The sequence below is a fragment of the Festucalex cinctus genome, chromosome 11, assembly GCF_051991245.1.
Source record: "Festucalex cinctus isolate MCC-2025b chromosome 11, RoL_Fcin_1.0, whole genome shotgun sequence".
NCBI lineage: Eukaryota > Metazoa > Chordata > Actinopteri > Syngnathiformes > Syngnathidae > Festucalex > Festucalex cinctus.
In genome coordinates, this window is record NC_135421.1 from 15597488 (window position 1) to 15614868 (window position 17381).

The 17381-nt window shown below is 37.0% G+C and overlaps 1 protein-coding gene across 1 annotated transcript; it reads right to left on the minus strand.

Annotated features, from left to right (window-relative positions):
* Nucleotides 1–556: 556 nt before the first annotated feature.
* Nucleotides 557–13022, minus strand: stk17b (serine/threonine kinase 17b (apoptosis-inducing)). The gene is made up of 7 exons (XM_077536304.1): nt 12548–13022; nt 9308–9520; nt 6713–6851; nt 6498–6624; nt 4878–4926; nt 4624–4803; nt 557–3333 (listed from the first exon to the last, which is right to left on the minus strand). Exons 1-7 carry the CDS (start codon nt 12664–12666, stop codon nt 3084–3086), a joined length of 1077 nt encoding a protein of 358 aa, XP_077392430.1. The 5' UTR covers nt 12667–13022; the 3' UTR covers nt 557–3083.
* Between the last annotated feature and the right edge of the window lie 4359 nt (nt 13023–17381).

Consider the following 17381-nt stretch of genomic DNA (forward strand, 5'->3'; position numbering starts at 1 on the left):
ATCCCCCCCCCCCCCCCAATTAATACATTTTGACGTACATATTTATACTTTTACATCAGTGGTGTCAAGGTCCGGTCCTCGAGGGCCTGAGCATATTTTAGAGGTTTTCCACGTTCAACGCGGCTGATTCATATTTCAGCTCATCAAGCAAGCTCTACGTGCTTTACATAAAACGTGATGAAAAGAGACAAAATTATATTAATTGGAAGCCACTTGTTTAATTGTGGAAAATGTTTCATTAAGCAAATAGTTTGTTTTTTTCATGGATTTTCAAAAATGGTCATTAAAACATTAACTTGCCACTTACGTCATGGGTGAAAGTGACCCGTAACATTTAATGTAAAACTTTTTTTTTTTTCTTTTTTATGGCCAACTTCAGTTATGTGTGAGCGAGTTTCTTTTCAAATCAGTCAAGCAACCACTGGCCGACGCCATTTTTTTATTTTTAAATTGATATTGTGACTAATTTCAAAAGGACTTGTGGCAATTATATGATACTAATAATTCTTTTGATTGAAAAACACTTTGCATAATATGTCTCCTTGAAGCCCTGAGGTGTAAGGACACTGAAGCTTATTTATTGACAAGCAGTTTTTTTTTCTTCTTGCGAACACACCGGTGGTGCCTTGACATACAAGTTGAATTCATACTTGCAAATCCGCTTTTGCCACTGAAATGAATTGAAATGCCATTAATTCGTTCCAGCCACCCCCCCAAAAAAGTTTTTAAATAGAGAAAAGTAGCACTTTACCAAAACAGAGCATAATAACAATTAAAAGAATATGAAGTACTAAACAATTTAATAATGCTGCAATTTCTTTCCTTGTGTTGCTCCTTCTGGGGTGCCCCACCAGGAGGCAGTACAGTCATGCAGACACCAACGAAGAAGAACAACTTTTTCGACACAAAAGTGCAATATTTGTAGAGCGTAACAAATTTACGACTGTGGGTATTTTTCTATTATCTGCATGAAAATTAATTCCTCGTGTGTCGGAATGTCAGTTCCCTCGAAAACTGCAGCTAACCGTTAGCATGTCAATGGTGTTTTGCATTGTTAGTTAGCATTAAGCTAAAGAGACTTTTGAAGGCAACGCATGCGTAAAAAAAAAAAAAAAAAAAAAGAAAGCAGCAGGATTTCTGCGCCGTCCGCGTTCTTCCAGATAAATGACAACGTTACAGACGACGACATTCAACATGGCCGCTCACACAAAATACCACCATTTTGTTGGCCGTTGACAGCATGAGACGACGATGACGACAACAGCAACAAATCAATAACAATAAAAAACGACGACGCGTGGAAACTTAAAAGGCCATCCGGCCGACATCCCGCCATCTCTTTCGACACCTACGTAACCGCTAACGTGCTAACATCCAATGTCACTTCCATTTTGACCACATCAAAGTCAACTCTTACTTCTTCTACCTTCTCAATTCCCTGAATTTCTCAAACACTCTCCAGCATTCTTCCGGATACCAAAAACATTTCTACACATCAAAAGAAAAAAAAAGAAAAAATAAAAAAGAAAAAAATAAATATATATATATATATATATATATATATATATATATTTCAGCGTATAAACAAAAACGGAATTAGAAATACGAAAAAGTGAGCTGAGTTTTCTTTTTCATTTCTCTGCATACACAAGGAAGATATAATTAGGGGTGCACCGATCAATCAGCCGGTCAATTTATCGGCCCCGATTTTCTTAATTTTGGGGGATAGGTGATTGGCCGATCCCTTCAAAATAAACCGATCTTTTCTACCAATCTCTTCTCTCTCCTCAGATGTCTGAAAAAAAGTGTCCTCTTCTGCTGAGATTATATATATATATATATATATATATATAAAATTTGTATTTTCATGTATTAAGCTAAATTAAAATGCAAGCAAGTAAATAGTTGCCTAAAGTTTTCTATTATAAAAGTTTTACAAAATTTCTTAATTTAATTTTTTTGAATAAAAAAGTATAGGGATTTCCCAATGTAAGCTTTTTTTTTTTTTTTTTTTTTTTATAAATTAAAATAAATCCATAAATGAAAAGTTCCCCGTATCTCACTTAGCAACAAATGCATTTTGGGTTTTCGTCAGTGTTCGTAAAAGGTTTAAAAAAAAAATAAAAAATCTTTGCAGACAGTGAAAAGTGTCTGAATATGCTTAAAATATCTTTGTGAACATCTTCCAAATCCTGATGAAAAATTTGCTTCGAGTTGCAAGCATTCACCGCTCAGTGAGATACCAGCTTTAATCGGCTTTCAGTTGCGTACAAATGCAGATGCCGATTAGTTGTCAAAATGCCAAATATCGGTAATCAGCCCGGCCGATAATCGGTCTATCCCCAATTATGATCTAAAAAGAAGCGTGTCGATGAGGAAGTTAAGTGCTAGCTATAGCGCTTCCCTTTTCTGCAGGCGGACAAGAGAGGAACTCGTTTGAGCAAGCATAGCAGGAGTTCAAAACAAGTCATCACCTGAGAATCGGATTCACACCGAATATAGAAAAAAAAACATGTCTGAAAAAACCCTGAGCGACATTTCAATGCTCAAAAAATATCAGGAATGTGCTTTTTGTTTTTTTGTGCTGGCAGAGGCCGTTTTTCACTTGATGGCACCGTTGAATGCAAAATGTCCACAACGTGCATATCAAGCAGGTTGCACCGATCTGATCGGAAAACTGTTGACAATCGTAACTGTTATAACATATTCAAAATATTTACGATTGAGAATCTTAGCGAGTGTGTGGTCAACACAGTTTGACGCCACGGTGCCTTGTAAAGGTCACACATCGTCTCAAAAACATTTTTTAAAAATCGGTTAAGAAATTAAAAATCGGTATGCAAAACAGCCATTTAACAAGGCTGAAGCACGTAAGTAAAAAAATGAAGAAATAAACTACCCACGATACCTCACCAGGCAGTTTTGAGTTCCAATTAAACACGACGACGACAAACAGAATCACAAATCGGATCAGTACGACGATTTTCTTTGGCTTGTGTTAAATCTCGCAATCAACAAACGACGCGACGTATATAAATAAATCTTAAAAGCAATCTAAAAAAAGAAATGTCCTTTTTTCCCTCTCACAAGTCACCGTCTCCGAGAAGCGCCTCGTCGTCCAAGCGGGAGCGTTTGGCGTGGAAATGTGACGGAGCCGACGACGATTCCAGGAAGTTCTCCTTGTCCTCGGGCGGAGGCACCGCCCACTTGGCGCCGCAGCTCCGCTCACGGGCGGCGGCGCGGACAGGCGTCGACTCGGGCCCGCCATGCGGCTGCTGATGATGCTGCCACAGCCAAGGGTGGCCGAAGCACTCGGCCGCGCTGGGGCGGTCTCTGTCGACGACATGCGAGCACGTGTCGTTAGCGAAAAACACTCGTCTTCGTCAACAAGATATCCAACCGATATTGAATCAATATTTTTTGCTTTTGTGACACTATAAACATCTGAAAATTGCTTTCGTTCTATAAAGCAGCTATAACATCATTTCGGAATGGATTACCAAATCACCTATGGTATAGTAGAGCTGTCAAAATTAATCAATTAAAAAATCGATTATCAAATTAATCGACAACTATTTTAACAATCAACTAATCATTTGTAGCCATTTCTTTTTATTTAAAATTGTCCAAATCCTCTTATTTCAGCACATCAACAGTAATTGTTGACTAAACACTTTCTATTTTAAATATTGCCATGATCCCAAAAACGTATTTATACATTTATGTTTTTTGTTTTTTTTTGTTTTTTTATTCTAGCACAAACAGAAGGCAAAAGAGTTCATACTAAAAAAAAGCACAATATTGTGCAATGCATATAAACAACTTAGAATCTCTATTAACAATATTGAGGCTCTTACTTGCTAATGCAAGCAGACATGTATCGCTTCACAAGCAAATTAGGTTCCCCTTCATCTGACAATTAGCATAGATTTTAAACATAGAAGGCCAAAACATCCCTCATGAAAATTAAATTGCACTAATAAAATAGCCACTAAAGGGTGATAGAACTGCATAAATGGAAATCAACCTGACTTTTTTTTTTCAGATGTGTTCCTTTTTAATATTGTGAACATGATGACGATGATATTGTGGCAGTTTTTATATTGGGATATCACGATATTGCCCTTATTGTGACATTCCTAATATACAAGCTCTGCAAGTGACGCGAACTTAGCAGAAGAGTCCGTCAGTCTATCAGCGGCTGTTCATGTCACAACCTTGTCATATTTATTTTCACATCTAACTCTCTGAATTCTGTACATGTTCCAGTTTATGAGTCACAATGTCCGACAAAATGTCCGCGGTGGCCATGACAGGTAGTCGTTTAGATTTCTACAGGTAATAGCAAACCTAATGTCGTGTTTTTTTTGTTGTTTTTTTTTAATAATCATCAAATCTCACCAAACATCTCATTTGCACCGCCCCACGTACCTTAAATTAAATAAATTAAATTTTAGGCCTTGGATGAAAATATGGCTGGTTTTTTAAAGACATTTTAGGCCTAAAATTTAACTTTCTGAATCTTAGGCTTTTTTCGACTTTTTTAGACCCCGCGGGAACCTTGTCTGGGTGCTCAAGTGAGCTGACACATACACGTAAACGCTGTTATTGGTTGTTACTCACTCGGGCGCTTTGACCAGCAGCTTGCGTATAAAGTCGACGGCCAGCTCGGAAACTCTGGAGAAGGCCTCACGGCTGTAGTCCACGTTGACCTGGGACACGTTCAGGTACGTCTCCTGCTTGTCGTCGCCGGCAAACGGGGACTCGCCCGTCACTAGCATGTAGGCGATCACGCCCACGCTCCTGACGCAAAGACAAGCAGCATTAAGAAATAATAATAATAAAAAAAATGGCCCGCCTTGAAAGTGTGCACTCACCAAAGATCCGTGGATGTTGTGATGGGCTCATAATTCAGGATTTCGGGCGCTAAGCGAATAAAAAGAAACACATTTGGAATGTGCTCAAAATGGTTGCTTCAAAACAAAATGGCTTCCGTCATACGTCCTCTTCTTATGATGGGAACGGCCACCCACATTTTTGGGGTAGATGTCGTTTATTTATTTAATTATTTTTTTGATAGTTTGTGCTAGTGCTGCTCGATTATGGAAAAAATAAGAATCACAATTATTATGGCAATATTGTAATTGAAATCACGATTATTCAAATGATTATTTTTTGGTACAAAACAAGAAAATGTTTAAGTATTTAAAAATATAAAGACCAATTTAAAAAAAAACAGAAATACTAAAATTATGTAAGTTGCTTTTGGACCAAACAGAATTTATAATATTAATATTTATTTATTTATGTTGGCAAAAACTTGAAGTTGGAGTGCAGAATATGCACTGTGCAATAGGACAATATTTTTTTGAGTGGGGTGGGGGTGGGGGACAAGAAAATGTGTACCGTAAACATAAAAAACTATAAAAAAAAAAAATATTACTACAAATAAAATTCTTTGAAACAATTATGCAAGCTCCTTTTGGATGAAACTATCCATCCATCCATTTTCTTGACCGCTTATTGCTCACAAGGGTCGCGGGGGGTGCTGGCGCCTATTTCAGCTGGCTCTGGGCAGTAGGCGGTGGACACCCTGGACTGGTTTCCAGCCAATCGCAGTGGATGAAACTAAATGTATTAAATTAGTTATTTTAAAAATTAAAAAAAAAAAAGTGTGAATGTATACATTTATAAAACTGAAAAATTTAATTAAATCTATTTTTTTAAATATTTTTTTCCTCAGTAGTCAACTTATGACTTGTAAATGCTGCGTTGGACGATTTGATTATTTTAATTTCTTCATACTAACGATGTTGAGCAAAAAAGGAAGTGGTTGGACGAATATGTGCAATAAAAAATTCACAAGTATAACAATAACGTACGGTGTTCCACAGAGTTCAACTCTGGGCCCTGTGCTGTTTTTATTTGTATGTAGTTGAGGTGAGTGTTCAATGAGCAAAAAAAATAGTAACTTTGTTAAATCTATATTTTTAATCTTTTTTTGTCAGTAGTCGACTTATGACAGTTGTGAATGGCACGTCGTACGATTTGATTATTTTAATTCCTTCATACTAATGATGTCGAGCAACTAAAGAAAGTGGTGTGACAAATATGTGCAATACGAATTCACAAGTATAACGGTAGGTATGGTGTTCCACAGGGTTCAATTCTGGGGCCTCTGTTATTTTTATTGTATGTGGTTGAGGTTAGTGTTCAATGAGGCAGCAAAAAAAAAAAAAAAAAAAAAAAAGTGATTCAACCTGGAGTTTTGCAATAACTTAGCACCTCCCCTGATTGTCATGGTAACATAAGCCACACCTAGCATTTATAAAAGCGAAGTGCCCCCCCATAAAAGCGATAGCACGTGTTTGCGAAAAGCTGACGTAAGATTGTCAGAAATTTATTTGATGAGGTTTGCCAAATGTGGGCTTCTCCTCCATGGGAAATCATTTAACAGTTGTGTATGTGTGTGTGTGTGTGTTTTTTTTCTGTCTTACCCACATACTCAGGTGTGCCAAGAATCTCTCGGAGCTCCCCGACCGCGCCCAATCTGCGTGCCAGGCCAAAGTCTACAATTTTGATGTCGCCGGGCGGGGAAAGGCTGGTCAGGAGGATATTCTGGGGCTGAGTGGGAGACACAAAATGAAGCGTGAATGTGAAAGCAAAATACAAAAGGCGCGTCCGTCACTTTCGGGATGCCATCCATCTCCACCTTGAGGTCCAAGTGCACCAGGTTGCTCTGGTGGAGGTGGTGAACCCCCTCCAGCATTTGCCGGATGAGTCGGGTGATGTGGGCCTCGGGCAGCAGCTCGTCACACGCGCACTGGTCAAATATCTCGCCGCCTGCCGCGCTGCACGGCGGAAAAAAAGAAAACGTCATGTGGAATATCCGTAAAGTTGATTCTGGAAGTTCATTATCAGAATCATATCCCCTCAGTTATATGGAGGACCAAAAGTGCCAAAATTAAATAAATGAATACACAATTAAATCATTAAATAAATGTGTAATTAATTAATTAAAATGTTTAATTTATTAATTAAATATGGAATTAAATAAATCAATGTGTTATTAAATGTGTCATTAATTAATTCAATTCCCTATGATTATTTGTAAATGTATTTATTTATTTATTTCTCTATTTATTTATTTCATGGTCACTGTGTTGCAGTGTTTTGTGAATTTATTTCATCTGGCAAACTGGCCCATCAAAGTTTGGTAGGCGGGTCCTAACACTTGACTGGTCAATCTGCTCAACACGTCAAGGCAAATCCATTTCAGAATAGTCAATTGATGCAGAGCGAGTAGCTAGTAAACACAATTCGATAGGCTGGGTGGCGCTATTCACCTCAATAGGTGCGTTTCCATTAGACTTAGAGATTTATGCTCTCGTGAGGTGCTTTTTGAAACGTGTCGAAATGGAAATACTTTGAAAAAGTGGCCGAAGCAGTTGATTCGACAAGATTTGAGTGAATCAGGATTTAGCCCCGCCCACTAACTTTGACAGGTGAGTTTGACAGATAAAATAAATTCATGAAACACTGCAACACAGGACCATGAAATAAATAAATACATTAATAAGTAATTTAATTAATGAATGACACATTTATTTAATTATTGGTTTATTTAATTCCATATTTAGAATGACATTTAATTATTTCATGACACTTTCATTTATTTAATTTATTTAATTTTGACACTTTTGGTCCTCCATACAGTTATGTATGATTTGTATGATAATGTATTTAACTGAAACTGTATTTAACAAACAGGTTGCAATCTGTTTTGTTTTCACAGCATTAAAATAAAATATTAAGGCTTAATGTTCCATTCATATAACATTCCTCCATGCTTAACACCCCTACATATAGGATTGTCACAAGAACCGATACTTCGGTACCAAGTCGATGCCAAGATTCTGAAAATGTGACGGTACTGCCTTTTCTACAATACCCCAAGTACCGTTGGTACCGAGACGGCATATCTTTTGTATTGTTTTGGGGGTGTTTTTTTTTTTTTTTTAAGATCACTCACTCACACACTCTCACAAGCTTACTTCATGTAAGGGGGGTAAAAATGAGCGGTGAGCTGGCAACTCACGTAACGTCAAATGACGTCACGTGACTACCCTCCCGCTGCGACAATAAGGAAGTAGAGCAAGTCAATGCCTGCAAAATGGAAGTAGCCCGCACATCTGCGTCGTCTTCAACTGCAGCGGCCACTCAATTAGTTGAGAAGAAAAATACCAAAAGTCGCGAATGGAAGTACTTTGGGTTTGAGGTTGATGCGCAGGGATTAATAATCGATCCTCATATGCAAAAGATGCCGAAACAGTTTCCAGACGAAAGGGGGGATTGGGAACACATCCAATTTAGCGAAACATGGACATCCAGACATGTACAAAGAATTCAAGGCAAGAGCATTTGAATTCCCGTGTTATCATTTTTGCCCATATCTAAACTAATAACTTTAGCATGATGACCCCACACTAAATGAGCTGCTTGGTGAAGTAACATTAGCGTTACGTTCAGCCTCGTCTGTCCCGCATACTAAAGTTAGGTAATGTTGCTGGGCAGATAATTTACTGAATCACCTAAAGTAACATTAAACAACCCTGAAATAATATATCAAACGTTATTCGTTATTTTGTTTGTTTGTGTGTGTGACCGAGTGTGCGCGCGTGTGGGTGAGCGTGTGTGTGTGAGGCTACGTGCTGCAACTGGTTGTTAAATAAGCACAGTATGAGATTATTTATTTATTTATTGAATGCTACATGCACTGTGATGCTTTTTTTTTTTTTAAGTCTTTAATACTTAAAGCTAGCCTGCTGTACATGCACAGTATTTTATTTGATTGTTTACTCTATTGTTTATTTAATACACAGTATTATATATTTTTATAAATAAATAAAAATCTCATATCTTCTTTCGGCCAACTTGACCTGTCAAGTGTGACTGTGAACGCAGCCTTACAAAGTAGGCTGTCTCGTGTTTTGCAAGAGCTAAATGTGACTCACCGAATAGTTCAGAAACGCTTCAGCAGGTCACACTTTTGTTACATTTTCTTTGGATAAATAAATATTTGCTTTGCTGGGGCGAGGTAGTGTCTTCGCTTAAGTACAGGGTGTGTGTATTGTTAGTCAACACACATACACACTTCACCTCAAGAACAACGAGTGTGTCATCAAGTCTTTCAAAGCAATTTGGCTTCAGTAATGATGTAAACAGAACGAAGCTACAAGTTAAAAAAAAAAAAAAAAAAGGTCAGATTTCTTGATGGTGACGTGAAACAAGTTTGACGGGGACTCACTACTCCAGCACGAGGACGATGTCGTGGTCCGTCTCGTAAGCGGCGTGCAGGTTGACCACCCTGGGGTTATTGCGGGCCGTCTCCAGGACGGCCATCTCATGGACCACCTCGACCCGGCAGTCGCGGCCCCGCCTCCTTTTGCGCAGGAACTTGGCGGCGAACACCTTGCCCGTGGCTTTCTCCACGCAGCGCTTCACCACCGCAAACTTGCCCCTTGGACCAACAAACAACAAAAGTAGACATGGAGTGAGACCGACTTGGGGCAAAAATTCCTGAATGCATGTTGATTATAAAAAAAAAAAAAAAAAAAAAAAAAAAAAAAAAAGTCTCAAAATGGCCGCTTCATACAGGAAACTTCCTGTTCAATTTTGGGCCCACAGGTCCTTGAGACTTTTTTTTTTTTTGTGTGTGTCCTGTTTTAAGAGACATGTTCACCCAATTTCATGTTGGTCAAAGAAACTGGTGTCTGAGGCATAGATTATTTTGTTATTATTATTATTAGAGCAGCACAATATATTGAAAAAATATTGATATCGGGATATTGGCCCATGCAATAAGTTTAATATGGAATTTTATGCTTTTATCTGCATTTGACCAATCAGACGTTAGCTAAAATGTGCACCGCCATCCAATAGATGAATATTATTGAGTCATATTTGCAATTAATTGACTAAGAATACATTGAGTTTGCTTATTTTGCCACATGAAACATTATAATTATTTAATTAAATAAAAAGAATGTAATTTCTTTAAGGTACATGTTAAATATCGCAATAATATCGATATTGCTATAGTCAGCAACTATATTGTATGTCGCATGTTTTTCCAATATCGTGCAGCCTTAATTATTATTATTATTATTGTAAGATTAAGGGCCAGGTCGAAAAAAACATTATAAACCTGATGTCACACACACACACACAGACACGACAGAAGACTTTAAAAAATATATATAATTAAATCAATTATATGGTTTCTTATAAACACTATTTAAAATTATAAATAAACGGAGCAGACTTAAAATAAAAATGTTAAAAAAAATTAATCGTGGCAATTTACACTAAAATCAGCATTTCAGACAAAAAGAATATTTGACAATTGACCATCGCGTGTGTAACAACCGGAAACTAGGGCTGCTCGTTTATGGAAAAAAATTATAATCATGATTATTTTGGCAATAATGGAAATCGCGATTATTCAAACGATTATTTTTTGGTACAAAACAAGAACATGTTTATGCATTTAAAAATATTCAGACCAATTAAAAAAATAGAAACATAATTATGTAAGTTCCTTTTGGACCAAATATTTATTTATTTATGTTGGCAAAAACTTGAAGTTGGAGTGCAGCATGTGCACTGTCCAGTAGGTCAATCATTCAATTTTTTGGTACAAAACAAGAAAATGTTTAAACGTAAAAAACAAATAAAAAATATTAAGACAAATAAAATTCTTCAAATCACTAATTATGCAAGTTCCTTTTGGATGAAACAAAATGTATTAAATTATTTATTTTAAATTTAAAAAAAATATTATATATATTATTATTAAAATTATTTTAAAATTTAAAAAATGTTCACATTTATAAATTTAAACAACTCAAAAATTTATATTAATAATTTTTTTTACGATTATGCTGGTTTTTAATTGTGGAGTGTAATAAATGAAATTGTAATTGAATTTCGATTAATTGCACAGCCCTACTGGAAACTATACGAATGAATAAATAAACAAATAAACAAACAAATAAATAAATAATCATATTAAAAATATAGAAATATTCTTACTTCTTGTTTAAGCCCACAATATTCAGACTCAGTGGTAAATTATATAAGCACAAGTGAGCGCAAGAAATCCACACGTGTGACCCTAAAGCGTCCTTTCTTTCTCCTACGTATGCAAAGTACATAATAAACATAATGAGAAGAAGAAGCCCATCAAGTTGTCATGATGTCAGACACTTTTTTTGACTGTGGGAATAACAGAACTTAAACCCGGGAGGAGGCAAACCGCTAGAACTGGTTGGACAAAGACACTCGTGTTTACCATTAGTGGACGAGAACAGAGTGTAAAAAGTGACCCAGATTTGCACTTACAGTAATATGAAACCACCTCGTACTGTATGTACTGTGGAGAGCAAATACATGAACATACGGTACCACATAATAATGACACTCAACAAAATCTCTCTTCTCATCATTTGCAGCCGACAGTGTTGATGTTCCATGAGACAATCATAATATTGATTGCTCTAATCAAAAGGGTTCGAAAACAAAATGGTTTGTGTATTGGGACACCTGAAAATGAAATGAAACTGTGTTGTCGTGAAGGGGAAATTTTTATTTGACAGGGAAGAACCCATAAATTTGACAATCCATGAATAAAGTTATTTGTTTCACAGAACAAATGGTGTACTAATACAGGATGTCTTTTGAGAAAAGAATATCCTTTTTTTTTTTTTTAAGAATATAGTCCAATTTACATGGAATTTATTAATTTTTTATTATTTTTTTTGGGGGGGAAATAAAATGGATACTACTGTAGTAGTGAATAGTTGTATAGGGGGGGGGGGGGGGGGGCACAAAAGGACAACATCATTTCATCAACAAAGATAAAAATAAAAGTACTGTATATAAAAAAAAGATAGATAAAAGATAATAGATAATATAAAGACAATAAATAATAAAAAATAAAATATATATAAAAAAAGACAATAAGATAATAGATAAAAATAAGATGAAATTTAAAAAGTCAAACATTCAAGTAAAAAAAAAATAAAAAAAATAAAACATTATTTTAAGAAATGAAAACCCCGTGTTTATCATATAGAAACAGGGTATTGGAAACACTGGTATAATACAGGTACTTAGCAGCTCATAAAATAAAAAAATGATGATTTAATAACAATAAATAAGTTAAAGTGAGTATTTAAGTGTGGTTTTGTAACCGTAGTTTGATAGCTTTTTGAAATTCACTTGTGAAAACGAGACTTTCTAACTTTGACTTTAATATTCTAATATAATGACTTGATCTTGGCAGATTCAACTATGCAACTCGTAAAATTACTTCTGTTCTTATGACGGTTTTTATGAGGGGGACATGAGGGTTTTTTTTCGACTTTTTATCTATGGACATACGTTATCGTTATGTTTAATTAGCATTAGGATCATTTCGAGAGGAACAATTTTTCCCCTATTTTTTTTCTCTCTCGAATCGTGCTCTTAATGTGTTCCGACTCACCTTCCCAACTCGCCGGTGACTTCGAACACAGCGTCCAGAGGGTCGGCGCTGATTGGCGTGTGACTTTCGGACAGGAGTCCGGCGGACCCGCCACGGCTGTCCAACCGCCTCCGAGACATCTTACTACACCTCCACCAGCTCCGATACCGGCCCCCCAAGAAAAGAACCGGGTCGCGACGAAATACAGGGGCCAGTGAAAGAAAGGGGAACCTAAAATGGGCGAAGCAAAGCTAACACCGCCTTGCCGCCGGCTGCTACTTCCATGTTAGCCACCTCGGTTAGCTTCCGCTATTGCTTCGACGCACGATTTCGTCAGTTTATTGCGGTTAGGCCAGCCTCTGCTTCAAGAAACAATGAAGTCCTCCACAGTCCACTTGAGAGAAAAAAAAAACAAAAAAAAACAAGTCAAGCCAGCCGCCACTTCGATTGTTAATACTGTACTGTGCATTACGTTACATGCCGACGCGCCGCTGTGTTGGCCACCTTCAAAATAAAAGCGACTCAATCATGGACGTCGCTACTTTTGATTTAAAATAATGTAATAAAATAATCTCCCGGTTGTCAGACAACCAAAGGATGTAAACTGTCTCATGATTGAACGCAGAAACCTTCTGAAAATAAATTCGAAAAATGTAATGTTAACTATTTATGCACACCCTCTTTATCCAACACACAAAAAAAAAAACATTACAAATACAAAGTTTGTTATTCTAGGAATAGACCAGAACAGCTCTACAGGGCTTAGGCGGGACTTCCGTGTTTTTACACACCAGCTTTGATTCCGGTTCCGGTTCGCGACGTGTGGGTCGTTTTCACTTGTCAACAAAAAATGCAGACTGATTTAGTCCCGGTTATTGTTTATTAATGACGGTTTTAGTCTAGTCTAGTTTTTTTTTGGGGTGAAAAATATTTTTGTTTTTACTACACAGCCCGAGTAAACTTTTTTTTTTTTTTTTTTTAAATCACTATTCCAAGTGTAAATTTGACAATTTAGAGTGGCACCAAATAGACTCAGTTTAGGATATTTGTTTAGATTTGGACCATTTTAAATAATAAATAAATGGCTCCAAACAATTAATCGATTATCAAAATAGTTGTCAATTACTTTGATAATCGATTACTCAATGAATTTTGACAGCTCTAATTAGGGATGTAACGATAAGCGTAATATCGTGATATTAAAATTGCCACAATATCGTCGTCGTCATGGTCACAATATTTAAATGTAACACATCTGTTAAAAAAATGTCTGGTTGATTTGCATTTGTGCAGTTGTAGCACCCTCTGGTGGCTAGTTTTTTAGTGCAATTTAATTTTCATTAGGGATGTTTTGGCCCTTCTATGTTTAAAATCTACACTAATTGTCAGATGAAGGGGAACATAATATTCCTGTGAAGCAGGTCAATATGTGGAGGAACTCAATGTGTGCGTGCATTAACAACATAACATAATAATAAAACATAATAACATAACATTGCTGTTATGTACAAAAGCACAATATTGTGACCTTTTTTAAATATCACCAACCTCCCCACAATATCATAATTATCGTATCGTGAGCTTCATATCGTGATCATATTGAATCGTGACGTTTGGATAGCATTACATCCCTAGCGGTAATGTTGCTACAATCTAATAGCATGTGGCTAACATGTTTGCAATAAGATAGTAATCATTAAATGTGAATGATGGCAGCAGCATTCGAAAATGACAAGCAGACCCAACCAACGCTCGACTTCCCCCTTTTGGTACATTCAGTGCAAAATATATATTTATACACACGACAAGGACACATATGCTGTACATTTACAGTTATATACAAATAAGAGACAAACATGATGACTGCACATGGCCCACATTACATGTGTTTTTGTATTTTTTTGTGTCAAAACAGCCCTATTGGTTGATCGCTTGCGTTGAACAACCATGACCATCGACCTATTTACTAAGATAGGCGGGACAACGCATGAACCGTAACGTTTTTTTGGGGGGGGGCCAACATGCCACGCTAGACACATTCAAAACTATATTGCACATTCCCAGAGCTCATTCAAAGTGACTTATGCAGAACTCCTTATTAGTTTCAACCCTCGGATAGGACCAGGTAAAGCATTTCCACTATGAAGAAAAAAAAAACATATTCGTCTCCTCCATATTTTTTTTTTCTGATAACAATATCCTCATGCAGGAAAAAAGCTAACAGACAGTCAAGAGTGTCTTGCAATAGTTGAGCATGCAAATATCAAGCTACAAGTCACAGATTTTGACGGCCCCCAGCGCAGCTCACAGAGCCGACCAAAGAACCACTCGCATGCATGACGGGATAGAAAAAAAGTCTTGCACACGCGTTGGCGTTAACCTAGCGGCCATTCTAAGCCACAGCCGCTCTAGCTCCACAACAACTTTTTTGCACACGAAGCTTTCATTTTGCATGCATGCACCCCCATATATTAAAGAAAAAATAAATAAAAACATATTTTGTTGGCTAGGAAGTGTAAGACGGCGTGAAAGGGGTTCTCAGTTGTGTACGCAACAGTCTGTTTTTATCGCATGCGGTCAAGGCAAAAGTAGTGAGCGGTCACACAAAGTGGTACATCAGGTAGATCATTGATATACAACAGAAAACCAAGATGGTGGATCAGATGGGTTTTGTTCTCTGCGCAGGATTCATGTGACACCACCCGGCTGTAAACGAGTACAGTGCTTGAACCACAAAAATTCAACAATCAACCTTCTAAGAAGCAATTTGTAGGATAATCAGGGAAAAGCTGAGACCGACAGAACCATCAGACCCAATGTTTGACATGAAATGACGATATTTTTCTAAAATTATGAATAATTAAAGTCTCGTACACTGTTTTTGTAGATTTGGAATACTGGCCTTGACAAATGTTAAGCGGCCTGAAGTTGAGAAAGAATTGCACAGAATCACACAAACACCGTGAAATGTAGCAACATGAGTTAAACAGTGAAACGTGACTAATACGAACCCCGTTCCCTTCTCAAACAAGTACTAAAGAATCGTTCAGTGAATTAATTTTAAACTTTAGTTTTCTGTTTTTCTGTGGCGCGCACACGTCGATCGGGCTGCCAGATTGTATCGGGGTCGCCTGCAGATGACATCACGCTACAGGATTGTCTGGAAATTGTCCGTTTACAATTGTTTAATAAAGTTGTGTGAAAAAAATTGACGGTTTACGTAAAAATGTTGGAAGGAAAATATTAATGATGTCATTTAAATAACAAAATTTACTGACTAAAATGTAAAAAAACGTAAATAAACCTAAAAAAATATATAAAACCATGACAAGAGTGGGGGGAAAAAATAGATTGAAGCGCCTTCGCAGCAGCGCTAACGAAGTTAGCTTTGGTTTGTTTTTTTTAGTTTTTTTTTAGCTGTTGACAAATCAATCACAATAACAAAATCAGTCTTAATGATAATAGGAATACATTAACAATCTAAACTGACATTTGTCAAATCTGAGACAATTATTGTGTATTTGTCATTTATTCAATTAGTTTTATTTATTCAATATAGCCTATTTTGCGTTTAAATTCTTAGGTTTATTTATGTTTTTACAATTTCAGTCCGTACATTTTGTTATTTAAATCACATCTTTATATTTTAAATCACATCTTAATATTTTCTCTCCAATGTTTGAGTCAACTGGATCATTTCCAGCCAATCCTGTAGCAGGACGTGTTGGTTAGGCGAGCCAGATACGATTTGGGCTGGTATGTCGGTTACTCACGTCAGTACCGGTTTATGAGACCTCTTCCTGTATCCTTCAAAATAAAAGCGTGGTCTATATTATAATAGTACAACAAAAAACAATTCTGCAATACCAAAAAAAAAGAAGAAAAAAAAAAGGGTCATTTACAGCATTGTTGGTGAATGTCTGACGAACGTTTTTGTGACTTTGAATGCAAAATCAATATCCGTTATGAGTAGGCTATGTGCTCCAATGCCTCTCCTAATCGCGTTTGCCTCCAAAGGCTGTTCATGAAGACAATCAAGTACCCGTAATAAAACACGTTTTGGACCCATTCAATTGCGTGACTTTTCCTTGCATATCCTACAAACGACCGGTTGCTTCCACTGAAGAACTCCACACGGAGCTTTGAGCGCCCAACTTGTGAAAAAAGTCTGACACGGGCGTCCCGACTTCCCACGTGTGAGCTTTCCGCTCATGGCTTGAGATTCATACGTTATACATTCAGTCACATTTTGGAATACATTCATATCTTCCTGACTGTGCACACCTTTGGGGCACACCTGTCTTTGCAAAGCGAGCTGCAGGCCACGACTCGTGCAAGAGTGGACCCAGTTTTGATGAGATGGATTTTCAAATTTCGATGAGGTGTTGTCGGGCTCGTAAACATAATATCCGTGCAGTGGAGCGAATGTTACCTTGCAGGTAAGTGCATCTTTAGAGGGTGGTGTTGTCTTTGTTGATGTGTGATGTTGCAGGACCAAGTCGCTGCTCACGTCAGGTGCTCAATACTGATTATGTGTGACACCTGATTGAACCCTCCTGCTATGTTAACTCATTCATCCCCAGCCATTTTCACAGAAGCAACCCCCTTCACTCCTGGCTGTTTTACTGGATTTTGACAGATTTTTCAAGGCCCACGGAATATTGAGTTCTATTGCTATAAAAACATGGAACCTAGCAAAAGAAAGATTAAAGTCTCTTCCTTTATCAGGAAAAAATATATATATTTCTATCTGTTTCCGTTTGGCAGCGATTAGTAGGCCTATTAGAATATAGCTAAGTTTCATCATTATTTCATCGGAGTAATCCAGTTTTTTGTCAACATGTCCCTGGTTGAT